The sequence below is a fragment of the Eucyclogobius newberryi genome, unplaced genomic scaffold (assembly GCF_026437365.1).
Source record: "Eucyclogobius newberryi isolate DKJ021-1_F unplaced genomic scaffold, fEucNew1.0.hap1 SCAF_17, whole genome shotgun sequence".
NCBI classification, from domain to species: Eukaryota; Metazoa; Chordata; class Actinopteri; order Gobiiformes; family Gobiidae; genus Eucyclogobius; species Eucyclogobius newberryi.
In genome coordinates, this window is record NW_027315801.1 from 26,349,042 (window position 1) to 26,365,302 (window position 16,261).

General features: G+C 40.9%; 1 protein-coding gene across 2 annotated transcripts; it reads right to left on the reverse strand.

The window, feature by feature from the left end:
• Nucleotides 1–461: 461 nt before the first annotated feature.
• nr2c2 (nuclear receptor subfamily 2, group C, member 2) lies at nt 462–11,690 on the reverse strand. Of its 2 annotated transcripts, none has more exons than XM_072449675.1 (14): nt 11,533–11,690; nt 10,795–10,879; nt 9,173–9,373; nt 8,994–9,099; nt 8,330–8,509; nt 8,079–8,235; nt 7,908–7,998; nt 5,868–6,013; nt 5,628–5,796; nt 5,424–5,545; nt 5,216–5,343; nt 4,948–5,085; nt 4,564–4,669; nt 462–3,444 (listed from the first exon to the last, which is right to left on the reverse strand). In XM_072449675.1, the coding sequence occupies exons 2-14, from the start codon at nt 10,852–10,854 to the stop codon at nt 3,270–3,272; spliced, it is 1,779 nt and encodes a 592-aa protein (XP_072305776.1). In that variant the 5' UTR covers nt 10,855–10,879; nt 11,533–11,690; the 3' UTR covers nt 462–3,269. The 2 variants fall into 2 exon arrangements, with proteins under 2 accessions (XP_072305776.1, XP_072305775.1); XM_072449674.1 differs by having other exon boundaries at nt 8,079–8,256.
• Between the last annotated feature and the right edge of the window lie 4,571 nt (nt 11,691–16,261).

Consider the following 16,261-nt stretch of genomic DNA (forward strand, 5'->3'; position numbering starts at 1 on the left):
TAAACCAGGGGTGGGCAATTATTTTTCCTCTGAGGGCCATATTCGAATCGAGTTAAGTGGTGGAGGGCAAGACTGCGTTAATTGGTGTTACAAATTCTTTATAAGCACTTTTTGTAAAATATAGGCTATTGAATCGATTTATTTCATGTAATCTTCATTACAATACAATGACAATTTATAAATACAATACACATTTTTTTAACCTTCATTTTATTTAAGTTTCAGGAAAGTATTTTTCAGTCTAGAACCAACCCAGCCATTGAATACAATCCGTATTAATGTTTGTTTTTTTTTTATTTTTTTGAGGTAGAAAATGTAAGGATGAGACAATTCCTGCGAACGTTTGTGTTCGTTTAGAAGACAGATAGTACGATGTAAAAAAAAAAAAAACCTCACCCACAAAGCAGAATAGTTCTAGAAATTGAGCTGCTTGTTATTATTTTAAAGCCACGACAATAAAACAATGTATACAGCATTTAATATAAGATGCATATAAGCATGAAGGTCATGCACAGCAATGTAATAACTATGTCTCCATTTGGATGAACAATATCCACCATTAAAACATGCACTCATTTGATGAAATACATGTAGGTCTTACACAAGTGCCTTTAAATGTGTTTTCAACCCATTCATTTGTTAAATTAAAGAGTTTAAATGTGATACTTGACATTATTTTCACAAAATGACACTTTTTTACATCCTCGGTTAAACTCTGCAGATGTTTGTCCTGACTCTTCTCTATAAAGTCCTATGCATTAATGCAGTCAAAATGCTTCACTCAAAACATCCTTTTATACAAGATCCACTTTCTGTATTTTGACAACACTGTGTATGAAATGAGCATTTGTTTTCAACAAATGAAGTCCTTAGTCAGTAACACAATCATAGCTGACTAATGTGCACTTAGCAGATACAAAAATCCCTGTACAAAACAGTAGCCTTGCTACATGTACCATATCCAAATCTTTAAGATTCTGAAAATCATACAAACTCAACATTGTTATACAATAATTACATTCAGTACAAAAGATATAAATTGACAAAAAAAAAGGCATAATGATGTCACACAAAACAACAAGTGATTGTCTTTGGGGAAAAGTGATGCGATTGCACATTGTAAGATAAATATGGACACTTTTAAAAGTTATAAATAACCCGAAAGCCCAGCCTAAAATGAGAGTTTAGCTAAATGGGAATAAAAGTAATCAGTGAGGTCAGTCATATTAATTAGTCATATTAACTCTTAAAGGTGCACTGTGTAAAATCTTTCCAAACCATAACAACTCCACTTTAGAACACCAGGGTGCATATTTTTTGTGCACTTTGCTTCATCACCATGTGGAGACACTTGGCTTGTTTAAGCTGCTGAAATCTCCAGCTGGATTGTAGGCGAGAGCTGGCGGCTGAAGCCAAGGGGCGGGGAAAGGGGCGGGGAAACTTGAACGCTCCACGAGGTCAACTTGAACGCTCCACGAGCCAGAGAAAAGAGGCATCAGATCAAAAGTAGATGAGAAGAGAAAAGGTGCAGAACTGATCAAAATCCGGCCGGATCAGCTGTCAGTGCGCTGGATTATCACGTGTTACACAGCACCGCATTTCCCAGCATGCATTTGGACTTTGTGCTGCAGTTGCCTTTCACCAGCGGCACTGCCTTGCAAGGCGCCTTAAGCCAACTTGATCTCGTTTTGATCTCACAATATTACAGGGGCTGGCGCACAGGTGTCAGCCGCCTTCGGCCATCTTCAGCCTTACTCTGCTTAAACAAGCCTAGTATTCTCTTTTCTTCTGGAGGGTGTGTCTCGGTCTGTAATAAGGGACTACATGTGGCCCTTCTGAAGTCACACCTTCTCCTTGTGAAGTGCATCAGCAGCTTGTACTGGCTGGTCTGTTCCAACCCTTCAATCTACAGATTGTAGGTTCAAACCTCACAGAAGACAGTTGACTACTTTGGAAAATATAAAAATTGTTCTTTGTTTGTTGACACTATTTAGTCTATGTTTATATTGATGACTGTACTGGACAGGTGTGGCAGGTGTGTGAGAGCAGGCACAGGTGGTGGAGGGGCTGATTGCAGGCCCAAAGCAACCTCCTCACACAGACACATTTCTGGAGACACTTCTAGACTATCCATCAAATATGTCCCGTCTAAAAAGCCTTCTTTTGCATATGTTTATCATCATGTGACCTGCTGTATAACATTCTGTTACTGACGGTGAACCAATAATAGTAACTTAGTCAATAAAAAGCCAACATGCACTTAAAAATGGCCACACAGCCATTAAACAATGTTTACCATTAATTGAGAATGATAATTTCTGTCCAGTAAGACAAATGGGAATACCAAAGAGTAGCATCATGCTTCAGTTTAGGAAACTGTTAATCTGAAAGTGTGTATTACTTTCTTTGGGGAAAGAACTTTTTTTTATTTTCTGAACTAGTTGTAATTCAGTACCCAATGTTTCAACTGTCTCCGCTGAGGTTTAAACCTGGAATCTGCTGCTCCTCAGGCAGTACCACTACACCAGCTGATTCAGGCTCTTGGCACGTTTCAAAGAGGCATGACTTCAGAAGGACCACTGGTGGTATGGGTGGATCCTTCATTATCACACAGGGAGCCCAGGACCATGGAGGACACACCTACTCACTGGAGCAGAAACTTTGTAGATAGGTGTAAAGTGATCCCATTGGCTGCTTAACACCACATGACCTGGATTTACAGGCTTGTGATTTAGTGCAACATCAGGTGGAAAAAATATCATACTGCTTCTGAACAAAACAATTTAATATATGTATTTATGATCAGAATATATTTATGCGTTTAATAAATACTGTGTATTTAATTAAAGGAATTATATATAATATCTATCCTCAAATTCATACAGTGCCACTTTAAGTATAAGGCAGTTTGGTTTTATGAAAAAGCCCACATTTTCCCAAGCCTTTTGGACAATAAATAAAGATTGGTCATTTGTTACAAATTGTCAATGTGTTTGTTGAAATTTGATTTAAAGATTAATACATCAGAAATGTTTGACATTGTTTTTCCACATACAGTAACTAGTTCTACCGTACATCAAAAGTAACTTCCTCTTTTCAGCATTTTGTCAGAGCCACTGTAGTCAAAGTAGGAATAGTCTAAGATTTTAAATCCAGATTTCAAGAATAATCTTCTTTTTTTTGCAAATTAAGTGCGCTGGGATACTATGTTATAAATTCAACAATGAACCATTTTACATTTTATAAATACCTGAAAATAAGTGCTTTGCTTAGTCTGTGGGATCAGAGTCTTGGCTGTTGTACTCTGCGGTCTCCATTTTCAGAATGTACGGAATGATGCTGTCTATGGAAACGTTGCCAATTAATCCGGTAAAGAACAGTTCCTCTGTGATGCTTGGATTCATGAGGCGCAGAGATGGGAGGCGTGTGAGGATGCGGGTCAACCTGAAAACAACAGTTTATTATATTTCTGACGACACCCAGATATACGTCACCACCAAATCCACCCAAAACCCTCCCCTCAGCCACATCGAAACCTGCATCTCTACAATAAAAACATGGCTAACTCACAACTTCCTCAAACTGAACAGTGACAAAACTGAGCTCCTCCTCATTGGCACCAAATCCACTCTCAATAAAACTGGTCCCTTTTCACTCAGCATCGACACCTCGACCATCACCCCCTCTACGCTGGTACGCAATCTTGGTGTCATCATGGACCCCACCCTCTCCTTCACTCCCCATGCCAGCCACATCATCAAGACCTCATATTTCCACCTCCGCCGCATCGCCAAAATCAGACACTGCCTCACCCTCCCCGCTGCTGAATCCCTCATCCATGCCTTCATCTCCTCCCGCCTCGACTACTGCAACTCCCTCCTCACTGGCATCTCCTCCCATTCCCTCCACAGACTCCAAATGGTCCAAAACTCCGCTGCCCGCCTCCTCACCCACACCCGGTCCCGTGATCACATCACTCCCGTTCTCCGCTCTCTCCACTGGCTCCCCATCAAGCAGTGCATAAACTTCAAAATACTCCTCCTCACCTTCAAAGCTCTTCACCACCTAGCTCCCCCCTATCTGTCTGACCTCCTCATCCCCCACCGCCCCTCCCGAGCTCTCCGCTCCTCCTCCACTCTCACCCTGACTGCACCAACATCCCGACTCAAAACTTTTGGTGACAGAGCGTTCTCCCGAACAGCACCCCGACTCTGGAACTCCCTCCCCCAACCTGTCCGCCACTCTCCCTCACTCACAACATTTAAATCCTGCCTAAAAACATTCCTCTTCACCCTAGCCTCCTTTACCCCACTGACTACACTTCTACCCCCCGTTTCATCCCCATCATTTTCTTTCTACCTCTCCTGTCTTGTTTATTTTATCTGTTCATTATTGTGTATTGTACGTGCTCTCCCCCCCTGTCTGTTTTTTTTTCTTTTTGTATATGTCAAGCGTCTTTGGGTCCCTGAAAAGCGCTATATAAATAGATGTATTATTATTATTATTATTATTATTATTATAATATTTCATACTTCTGACAGAAGATTAATATAGTTCATGTACCGATATGTATCATCCGGATACGTCTTTTGCACATAGTCCTGCAGCTCCATCAAGGCTTTTTCCTGGTACTTTTCAATCTGTCCGGCACTGTCCACACCCGGGTGATCTACACCAACAAAACATAGGGCATAAGAACTAGGACAATAGAGCAGGGCTGTTGGGCAGGTTCCAAATTGACTCATTTTCCTACTAATAACACTGCAACTACTACTACAGTGTTATGAAGAGATTTCACTGAACATAACATTGCCTTCTTTTTACGGTCTTTTTCTAAACATTTAATAAACAGAAACTACTTTTTAAATACAATTTGTTAAGTTACATATCAAGGGGTATTTATAGATTTTACACCAGAGGAAGACAAGTCAGTTTATTGAGACTCACCAGGACTAAAGAGCACAATGGCCTTTAAATAGGCGTATTCATAACTATCGGTGTCTAGTCTTGTCATGCTGTTACAGAACTCCTGAAACTTCCAGATGTGCTCCATCACCTGCTTCACTCTCTCCCCGGAAAGCTTATCTAAGACAAAAACTCACATGGTAAGATATGCTCGCAACACAACGATGCAGGAAACAATTTGAATCAGATTTGTATGCTCTTCTAAGCGTTTGGGTGTCCTACGTGAAATGATGGGGTCTGTGGTCCGTACCATCCTGGAGGTGGTTAATGATGGCAGAGAGGATCGTGGACAGGTTCATAACGTGAGCACACTGAGCCAGACCCAGGGTGAACAGCTCATTCCAGCACGCCCTGACCAGACTGGTGTTGGCCTCCTGACTGTTCAGTACATGAAATAGTACAGTAAAAAAAAAAAAAAAATCAAACACCAGAAGTAGAGTTTTATGTGAAAGTCCTACCCCAGAGCAGAGAAGGCGGGGATTGATCGAGCCCAGTGCATCGAGAGGAAGAGGAGCCTCGATGCAGACTCACAGATGTAATGCACATTCAGATATTCAGGTATGGGACTGGGCATCGTCAGCTAAAAATATTTTTGAACAAGATTTACTGTAAACAGTCTTGTATGTGGTGTGCAACCTTTAACATCAATATTTTGCATTTACCTTAAAACCAACGTGGTTGTCTGTGAGCAGTGGTCCCTCCACCTCAATGATGGGAGTCTCTTGGTCCCGTCCAATTAGTTGTATAGTTCCACTGGCAAGTTTGCCTTCCACTGTACGTCCAATGTCTGCTTCTTCTGGGTGTAAGACTTTGGCCAGGGTATCAAAGGCACTGTAAACAGCACTTCTAAATTATATATTAATAATAAATGAAACATCAAAACTTTATCTCGTTGCACTAACCGTGTAATATCACTGGCAGATTGCTCTTCATTTTGGCTGTCAGAGGTTTCTCCATTGTTCAGGTTCTCTCTTAGCGAATCACTAAGATTTGCCAACGATGTGACCACATTGGCCAATGTCCCCAAGTTACCTTGTCCAGACTCTAACTGAACACCAAACAAAAAACAAGTAGTTTATATGTTATACTACAATAGTAGAAAAAGCTTCAGTTGTAGTCATCTGGACTCAGTTTGAAAAAGTAGACGTTTCGACTCTCATCCAAGAGTCATTGTCAATAACAGAATTTAGGTCGAGAACTCCGATATTAATACTGTTCTGTGGTAAGACCCGCCCATTGGGAGGAGCCTTCCTGAAGTAGAAAGAGTTGTTGGTTTCAACAGAAACTCCCCCCTTGTATCTACCGAGCTAGCCTATTCAGAATTTTAATGGGCTGTTAAAACCTCTTTGTCTTAGTGAGACCCTGGCTCAAACACCCTGAGTACCTGATTAGCATTTGAATGCCCTGGTCCTTTACCTTTCCAGGGGTTCAGTAACCCATTATAGATAACAGGAAGATTAAACCTAAGCCCTCCATTTCTGTTTAAAGAAGGTCTTTCTTTTTTAACAAAAAATAGCTTCCTTGACTCCTCTTTCAAACCATCTTTTCTCCCTGCTTAAAACCTTCACCTCACCGTCTTCAAACGAGTGATTAGAGGCTTCAAGATGGAGATGCACGGCGCTCTGTGGACCTGAACTAGTATTTCTTCTGTGCTGATAAAGCCTCTTGTGTAGAGGCTGTTTCGTCTCACCTATGTACCGTTCTTTACAGCTTTCTTCACTGCATTGGATCGAATAAACTACATTGCTCTGTTTTTGAGTCTGCAATTTGTCCTTTGGGTGAACCAGTTTTTGTCTTAAAGTGTTGCCTGGTTTAAAATAAACAGGGACTTCGTGTTGTCTAAAAATTCTCTGCAGTTTTTCCGACAGGCCAGACACATAAGGGATAGAAACACCCTTCCTTCTCTGTTCAGTTTCCCTTTTGTCCTGCTTCTTGGTTCTCTTCACTCTGTTGAGAGCCCAAGCTGATTAGCATTTGAATGCTAATCAGCTCTCAACAGGGCTCTCAACAGAGTGAAGAGAACCAAGAAGCAGGACAAAAGGGAAACTGAACAGAGAAGGAAGGGTGTTTCTATCCCTTATGTGTCTGGCCTGTCAGAAAAACTGCAGAGAATTTTTAGACAACACGAAGTCCCTGTTTATTTTAAACCAGGCAACACTTTAAGACAAAAACTGGTTCACCCAAAGGACAAATTGCCGACTCAAAAACAGAGCAATGTAGTTTATTCGATCCAATGCAGTGAAGAAAGTTGTAAAGAACGTTACATAGGTGAGACGAAACAGCCTCTACACAAGAGGCTTTATCAGCACAGAAGAAATACTAGTTCAGGTCCACAGAGCGCCGTGCATCTCCATCTTGAAGCCTCTAATCACTCGTTTGAAGACAGTGAGGTGAAGGTTTTAAGCAGGGAGAAAAGATGGTTTGAAAGAGGAGTCAAGGAAGCTATTTTTGTTAAAAAAGAAAGACCTTCTTTAAACAGAAATGGAGGGCTTAGGTTTAATCTTCCTGTTATCTATAATGGGTTACTGAACCCCTGGAAAGGTAAAGGACCAGGGATTTCAAATGCTAATCAGGTACTCAGGGTGTTTGAGCCAGGGTCTCACTAAGACAAAGAGGTTTTAACAGCCCATTAAAATTCTGAATAGGCTAGCTCGGTAGATACAAGGGGGGAGTTTCTGTTGAAACCAACAACTCTTTCTACTTCAGGAAGGCTCCTTCCAATGGGCGGGTCTTACCACAGAACAGTATTAATATCGGAGTTCTCGACCTAAATTCTGTTATTGACAATGACTCTTGGATGAGAGTCGAAACGTCTACTTTTTCAAACTGAGTCCAGATGACTACAACTGAAGCTTTTTCTACTATGGAACACGCCTGGACGAATGAGGGATTACACCGACATGTTATACTACAATAAACTTTGGTTGGTCCGATCTCCAAACCTTGGGGTCAGTTGCGAGTAATAGCGTGCCATCAGCTTGAATGACAGGCTGCTGAATGTTCACCAGCATCCCCTGGTCAATCAAACTGGATCTGTAATGGAACAATGTATGAAAAACATGTTTCACTTTTTTAATAATTGAACATAATTTACCATTTTAAATTTCACGAACCTGGAGCCATCAGTTTCTGTGTCAGAAATAAAAGTTGGTGAAGCAATGAGTGGACTATTCAGATCCTTTCGAATGTAGATTTTGTGTGTGGAGGCTGCACAGTTGCCATGCTTCTCTCTGGGTAAGATTTCAAAGGGTTTTCTTTCACTCTGCACAGCTGTAAGATTGTAACGGACATCTATTGAGATAAATTAACAAATAAAAGTACAAACATTAAGAAAATAGTTCACTCTTAAAAGATTTTAACATACACTCTGTCTTCATCCCCATCTTAAGGCATTTTCTTAGCCGGCAGAACTGACAGCGGTTGCGATGGTGCTTGTTTATGACACAGTCCTGTTTACTGCGGCAGCTATAGGTCAGGGACTTTCGGACGCTGCGTTTAAAAAAGCCCTTACAGCCCTCACAGCTCACTGCTCCATAGTGACGGCCTAGTAACAAAAAAAAACAACAACCCAAGATTATTCCTGCATAGTACATCTCATTAACCTCCTCCTGAACACAACTGAAATGCTGTAAATGTACTGAATTAATATCATGTTGTGCATTCTGTACGGTACTAGGACTGTACAATTAATCAAATTAAATCACATTCAGTCATTTGTAATTGCAAATGGTATCCTAGGATGTTTTTGATTGAGGTGGGGGAATATGGAAATAAGTCTGTGTGTATGCTAGTATTTAATTAATATTGAAAGCATTTTTTTTGTTTTTAATAAGACAAAATCAAATTGAATCTAAAATCGTAGCTGATGAAAGAAAAATCATGATTAATTTTATTGTCATATCGCCCAGCCTTACTGTCCACATATTTCAATAAAATACATTTGAAGTTATTCATTTAAAAAAACAGTGTAACTATATCTATATCAGTAAAGTGTTTCGCCCAAATGGTGACAGATTTATGTGCTATACCTGATGCTTTGTCCCCACACACCACGCAGTATTCCACGGGCTGAGCTCGACTCAAATCCGCTGTCTGGCTAAGCAATCGCTCCATCGACACTGGATCTGTTACAATCTAAGAATCACACATGACCACAAAACTAGTGTGCTTACCACAATAAGATTCAGTAAGAAACAGACTAAAGTACCTGTATTCTTCCTGGCATCAGGCCGTCTGCTGCAGTGAAGATGAGTTGTTTGGCGTTGTGGGTGTCGGGTGAGGCCAGGATAACTTTGCTTGCTCCGGAGCCGTCGGCTGTGGTGAGAATAAACTGCTGTTTGGGAGCAGTGGACGGGTTCATGGCTGTCACTATCTGGATCTTCTGACCCGTCTGCTGGTCAGTTACAATCTGTGGATGTTAAAGAAGCATGTTGCAGATAGTAATGGTTTGACTTTTATTTCTGTCAGAGGGTTTCCTCAATGAAGCAGCAGGATTGAAAGACAGATAACATTCCAGTCAAAGCCAATTATGTACTTCTTATCAGGGCAGCAACTGATTATTATTTTAACCATTTTATTCTTTTGATTAATCGATTAGTTGTTTGGATGGTAACAGGTCCTGAACATGAGATTTTACTACATTTGACCAAGCTAAAGCTAAAGTGATGCCAATAATGTCATATTCATGTGCAATACCCATACGCAATAATGTCATATTCATGTGCAATACCCATACGCAATAATGTCATATTCATGTGCAATACCCATACGCAATAATGTCATATTCATGTGCAATACCCATACGCAATAATGTCATATTCATGTGCAATACCCATACGCAATAATGTCATATTCATGTGCAATACCCATACACAATAATGTCATATTCATGTGCAATACCCATACGCAATAATGTCATATTCATGTGCAATACCCATACGCAATAATGTCATATTCATATGCAATACCCATACGCAATGTCATATTCATGTACATATAACTGATGTAAATAAGAGTGTTTACTTTACCACTATTATTAGTATTATTTTGTCTTATGTTAGCTTATTTTTATTTCATTTTATATTTTTATTTTTTCCCTCTATTTCTTATTAAGAATATGAGAGGCTCTGTCTATAGGAGTTTTGTTTATAAGAGTTGTTCTATTAACTTCCTATAAGTTATCTGTTCTTTTCTTCTGTATCTACTTGCGTTGCAACACCAACATGTCCCCATTGTGTGGACAAATAAAGGCATATCTTATCTTACTTGAAGACATCCTTATGGAGGATATTTGCAGAAAATATCAGTATATTTTTCTAAACATACTTGACCTATTTACTAAATTACCAAACAAAGCAAGAGGGTATAAATAAATGTATGCCTGCTTCAAACAATAAATTATATTGAAAAACTGAGATCAAAATTTAGATCTACACTGAACAAAGATGCACTAAATTGTCGAAAGCCAGATTCAAACTCACAATGCAATGCAGCAGTGAGTAGCATACAGCAGACTTGTGTAATATGCACTCCACCACCAGCGTTACTGCCTGGTTTTCATGAGCTGAACTATATATTCTATATTCTTTTCCCCTCAAATATTTTTCACAAATCTGTGTTAGTGAGCACTTCTCCTTTGCCGAGATAATTCATCCCACTTCACAGATGTGGCATATCAAGATGCTGATGAAAATGCTTGAATATTGCACAAGTGTGCCTTAGGCTGGCCATAATAAAAAGCCTCTCTGAAATGTTCCGTTTTGCATTACCAGGATCTGGTGTGATGTGTTCATATTGTGTTCAGTACGCGTTTGCCTATAAGACACTCACCTCAGCTGCCTGCTCGGATACCACTTTCTGCTGAGCGAGCAGGTTCAGGTTGGATGTCATGATTTTGCAAGGTCATTGGTGAGGTCTGTCAAAAACACCAGATAAAACGGTGAGTTCTTCAAATTAGTCCATGAATAATGATGTGAGGCTTTGTGGTTAGCTTAAATTGCGTTTATAACAACCTTTTAACTAAAACAAATTTTATTTGGCACAGTGAAATGATGATGACAGCTGCTAATTATAAACAAGTTATTACTTATGACACTCCCTGAAAAAAAAACATCAAAAGCATTCAGTAAGTGGCCAAAGGAGAGTTTTGTCATATTCATGCGCTCATATTCAAACAAACTACAAAAATATCTCTTAGTGCAAATTTGTCCAAAAACAGTGTCCATAAAAACCTTGCAGCTGTCAGTGGGATGCCAAGGGTTCATCTTCACTGCACAGATCATTAGCGGCTGTAGCACGGCACAAAGGCTGTGGCACAATACCGTGTCTCTGCCAGTCGAGTTGCCTTTATGGAGATGCATGTTCGCTATGACAGTCCAAGTGTCACACAAATATAGCTTGTGTTTACAGATTGTAGCTGGAGCGCGCCTACTGTCCTTGGCCCTGCGCGGATCACAGCGCTGAGGAAGAAGAGCCGTGTGCTAATGCTAACCGGGAGATTAGCTGCGCGCTTTCTCTGCGCAGCCTCTCCGGGCTTTCATCTCTTTTTACTTCATGTCTGGCACTTACCTCTGTTGAATGGGGCTTGCGAAATGACTTGCCACCTCTGATTTACAAAGTATTTCTTTTGTTTTTCTTCTGTTAAAGGTCATAGTTCGTGACCCCGCTCGACAGCGTGCAAGGTTTTTTCCTTCCTCCGCCGCGGCGTGCGTGCGCGCGTGCGTGCGTCCTCCTACAGACACCGCTGACGTCATGTCGTCTGTGCAGAGTCCAGTCCAGGACCACCATGGATGTAGAGGACCACTGAACATCAGTCACTTTATGTGGGACAATAAAGGAATATCTTATCTTATCTTATCTTAACATCGGTCTATACACAGGCGCAGCACTCTTGTGGTTCCAGACATTTCATTTGTCTTTTGATGACCTTTGATTTCAATCTTATGCAGTGGTTTTAAATCAACTTAACCTAATATAGGTACTGGAAAACATCTTGTTAATGCCACAACTTCAACCTAGAACATGCACAGTAGGCATAATCCTCCAGCTAAAGTAGTCTTGATAAAGCCTAGACGAGAGGCTTTTACACTCTTTCGCGCCACCTACTGGATTTGTGGCGAAACCCCATAATGCCACAGTAAAATACTGCAGCTTTCTTTCCCCCTGAATCCTGAGGCCAAAGAAGGCTCCTAACAGATCATCGTCTCCTTTGGGGAGGACAAAATCTACCATAATTTAAAGGTGTTGAAATATGGTATGTTTGTTTTGTTCCTTCATTGTGCATTATTCATATTATGTGCTATTATCTTACTATTTTTTTTGTTTAACTTTTTAGTAAGAATATCTGTTCTTCTACTTCTGCACCTACTTTGTGTTGCAACACTGGAATTTTCCCATTGTGGGACAAATAAAGGCTTATCTTATCCTATCTTAATTTTAAACAGAAAGTCAATTAACCTGTTTTTATTATTGTTTTTATTATCATTATTTATATTGTCGTTTACAAAAAACAAAATGTATAAATTCAATTACATTTATTTTTGTAATGCCCCAAATCACAGCAGCAGTTGCTCTATATTTCAGATCACACCTTTCTTTTTTCTTTCTTTTATTAAAATACATTTTCCAAAATTAAAAACATTACAAAAAAACATTTTTTTTCCACATTCAAAGAAATTTAAGGCAAACAGAGTCCAAAACAAGCGTCCCATTTAGTCCAGAGTCCCTCAACTTTGTCCATTTCCAAATTAAGTCCAAAAGTTTTTCCATTTGATTAGTTTTGGTGTAATCCCTCATTCGTGTTCCATTGTAGAAAAAGATTCAGTTGTAGTCATCTGGACTCCGTTTTGAAAAAACGAAACGTCTCTCATCCAAAAGTCATTCTCAATCTGTGAATTTAGACCAGGACCTCCAATATTTATCCTATTCTGTGATAAGCCCTGCCCTCCTAATGAGAAAGGTTGTTGGTTTCACCAGAAGCTTACACCTCTTTGTATTCTATGAAACTAGCCTCTTGTTTACTATCAGTCCTTTAATGGGCTATTCGTCTCCCTTATGTCCCTGGCTCACTCTCTTTCACTTCCCTGAGTACCTGATTAACATTCGAATGCCCTGGGCGTCTACCTCTCCAGGGATTCAAGATTCCATTATAAACAACGGGAAGTAAGAGTACTCTATCGACGACTGAGGTGAAGATTATAAGCAGGGAAAAAAGATGGTTTGAAAAAGGAGGTAGAGGCAATTTTTGTTAAAAAAAGAAAGACCATCATTAAATAGGAATGGGGGTTTAAGATTCAACCTTCCTGTTGTTTATAATGGAGACCTGGAGAAGCCTGGCAGCGGATTCTGCCAGGCTTCTCCAGGTCTCCATTATAAACAACAGGAAGGTTGAATCTTAAACCCCCGATCCTGTTCTTTGATCAGCGCCTTCAACACCATCCAGACGCTGCTCTCGAGGGACAAGCTGGAGACGGCTGGTGTGGAGTACAACCTGGCAGAGTGGATCCTGTACTACGTCACAGACCGACCCCAGTTTGTAAGAGCACAGGACTGTGTGTCTGACACCCGGACCTGCAGTGTGGGGGCGCCCTTTCTCTTCACCCTCTACACTGCAGATCTCAGACACGACACGGACAGCTGTGTCCTGCAGAAGTTCTCTGACGACTCTGCCATCATCGGACTCATCACGGACGTCGACGATGCGGAGTACAGAGGACTGGCGCAGGACTTTGTGGACTGGTGTCAGCGGAACCACCTCCTCATCAACGCGGGGAAGACCAAGGAGATGGTGGTGGATTTCCGCAGACGCCACCCCACTGCCCCCTCACCAGTGAACATCCAGGGAAGGGACATTGAGAGAGTGGACTCATACAAGTACCTGGGTGTTCATCTGAACCACAAACTGGACTGGACTCATAACACAGACGCACTGTACAGGAAGAGCCAGAGTCGGCTCTACCTCCTGAGGAGACTCAGGTCTTCAGGAGTGACAGGGCCACTCCTGAAGACCTTCTACGACTCTGTGGTGGCATCAGCCCTCCTGTACGGTGCATCACAGAGAGGGAGAAGCTGGACAAGGTCATCAAGAAGTCCAGCTCCGTCCTGGGCTGCGCTCTGGTGCAGGAGGTGGGGGACAGAAGGGTCCTGGCTAAACTCACATCTATGCTGGACCATGCGTGTCACCCACTGCAGCACACTCTGTCCGCTCTGGAGAGCAGCTTCAGTGACAGACTGATCCACCCTTGTGTGAAGGAGGTTTCACAGGTCTTTCCTTCCTGCTGCTGTCAGACTTTATAACAAACACTTTTAGCCCTGAACATATGTCATTCATAATCATGTGCAATACTGTCATACCCATGTGCAATATTGTGATATCCATGTGCAATACTGACATAATCATGTGCAATACTGTCATATTCATGTGCAACACTTTATGTCAATCACATTTGTGTAATATTCTCTGTCCAACAGCTGTAAATAAGAGTGTTACTTTCGTTATAATTCTTTTTTTATTTTGATTAATAAAGGAATATCTTCTCTTATCTTAAGAGTATAAGTTTTTTTAAAGAGTTTTATAAGAGTTTTTCTACAAGAGTGTTTTCTTATAAGTTATCTGTTTTTATATCATTTACTTCTGTTCCTACTTTGTGTTTTAACACTGGAATTTCCCCATTGTTGGACAAATAAAGGCTTATCTTATGTTATCTTAACAGACATTACTTTATTAGTTTCTAACACCACCCTGGATTGGTGCCAGGGACACATACACAGGTAAAGGCTAGTGCAGATCGTGGATTGAGTAGTATGGACCAGAGGCGGAGCCAGACCTTCTAAACATCCGGGGCTCAGCCCAAAAAGAAAGGGAGGGGGTTCATTCTGGCCAATATGATGTGGTTTTAGTGCAGTTACAGACAGTTACAGACAGTGACCCTCCAAAGGCAAAGACAGCCTTTTTGCCTTCTGAGAGAGCTCCTCCCTCCAAAAAACGTTGAACAGAACAGCAGAGGTGACATTTAGTTATTCAAGAAATTGTACATCTTGATGTTCTTTAAAACAATCAGTGACAAAACAAATATGAAAAACATGCCCCTGACAGGGCTCAAACTCACATCACTAATGTCCACAGACTGATGCTCTGTTGTCTAGGCTAGTCAGCCCTTAGAAAATAAAGTGCTGTTTTAGAATTAGACTGATCTTTATTGAAAGTATAAGTCAGTCTTACCTTTAGCAGACACCTGCCTCAGTGAGCTGTTTGTCCTGTAGTTTCTCTGCTTTAGCTTTGTAGATGAATAAAACCTGAGCCACTGCTACAACCACAATGAATTCATGGTTTGAACGATCATGTGCTGTTGTCTATTCTACGTTAGATAAACTTTGTTTTTCAGCACATGTTCTGAATGTCTCTTTTTTCCATCTGCTCTTATTTATGTCCTTCACTTTTTGCAAAACCTCAGTTAAATGATAGAAAAGGCCAAATTGGTCAGATTGCTTAACGTGCTGTAAATACCGCGCACTTTCTACGCTCCCGCCCACTTTCTACATGCAGCCAATTATACATCAGTTCAACAAAAATAACCAATGAAACGGGTAAAGAGAATTGAAGCCACTGCTGGATTCGAACCTGCTTTCCAACCCAACGCTCTACCTGTTGCGCTAAAAAAGCCACTTAGTGACGTCATGATGCATTTTTAAGATCCGGGGCTTTTGGACAGAGATCCGGGGCTCAAGCCCCAAAGCCAGGGCCTGGCTCCGCCCATGGTATGGACCAGGAGACTCATAGGAAAAGTTCACATTTTATTACATCCAAGTTCAGGATAAATAACAAAACATTTGAATTTTCATAATTAAATTCCGTAGACTACCTTCTCATTCTCACATTCACACCTTTAAAACAGTGGACACATTTGACATGATTCTCAGAATTAAAACACTACAACAGCAGCCCAGATTGTCCCCTAGGGCACTTAACCCAATTACCCTACCAGAGGTTGCGCTGGTCCATGTAGTAGGCTGGGCCCTGGTACAGTCCAACACAGTCCTGCCAGGTGCCAGGGAAAACTCCAAACTCCAAACTATAGAGCTCATTCACCGACGCCACAAAACCATGTGATCGCATACTGTGCCGCCATATTCTCCGTCACTTGTTGCTTTCCTATGCACTGTGTTGGATTAATTTATATCTGAGAAAATAAGACAGAATGTAGTCGTATAGTTCAAAATAATTTATTCCCTGAAATTAAAAACTAATACAAATCAATGCAGCGCATTCTGTCCCTGACGTGCAGAGTCCATCTCGTAA

Bases quoted from the DNA above. Each gene is read 5' to 3' on its own strand.
- nr2c2 (XM_072449674.1), bottom strand. From the start codon at position 10,854: ATGACATCCAACCTGAACCTGCTCGCTCAGCAGAAAGTGGTATCCGAG. The intron at 8,257-8,329 runs GTATGTTAAAAT...TTATCTCAATAG, and splicing joins GATGGGGATGAAGACAGAGT to ATGTCCGTTACAATCTTACA. The intron at 7,999-8,078 runs GTTCGTGAAATT...GTTCCATTACAG, and splicing joins ACAGAAACTGATGGCTCCAG to ATCCAGTTTGATTGACCAGG.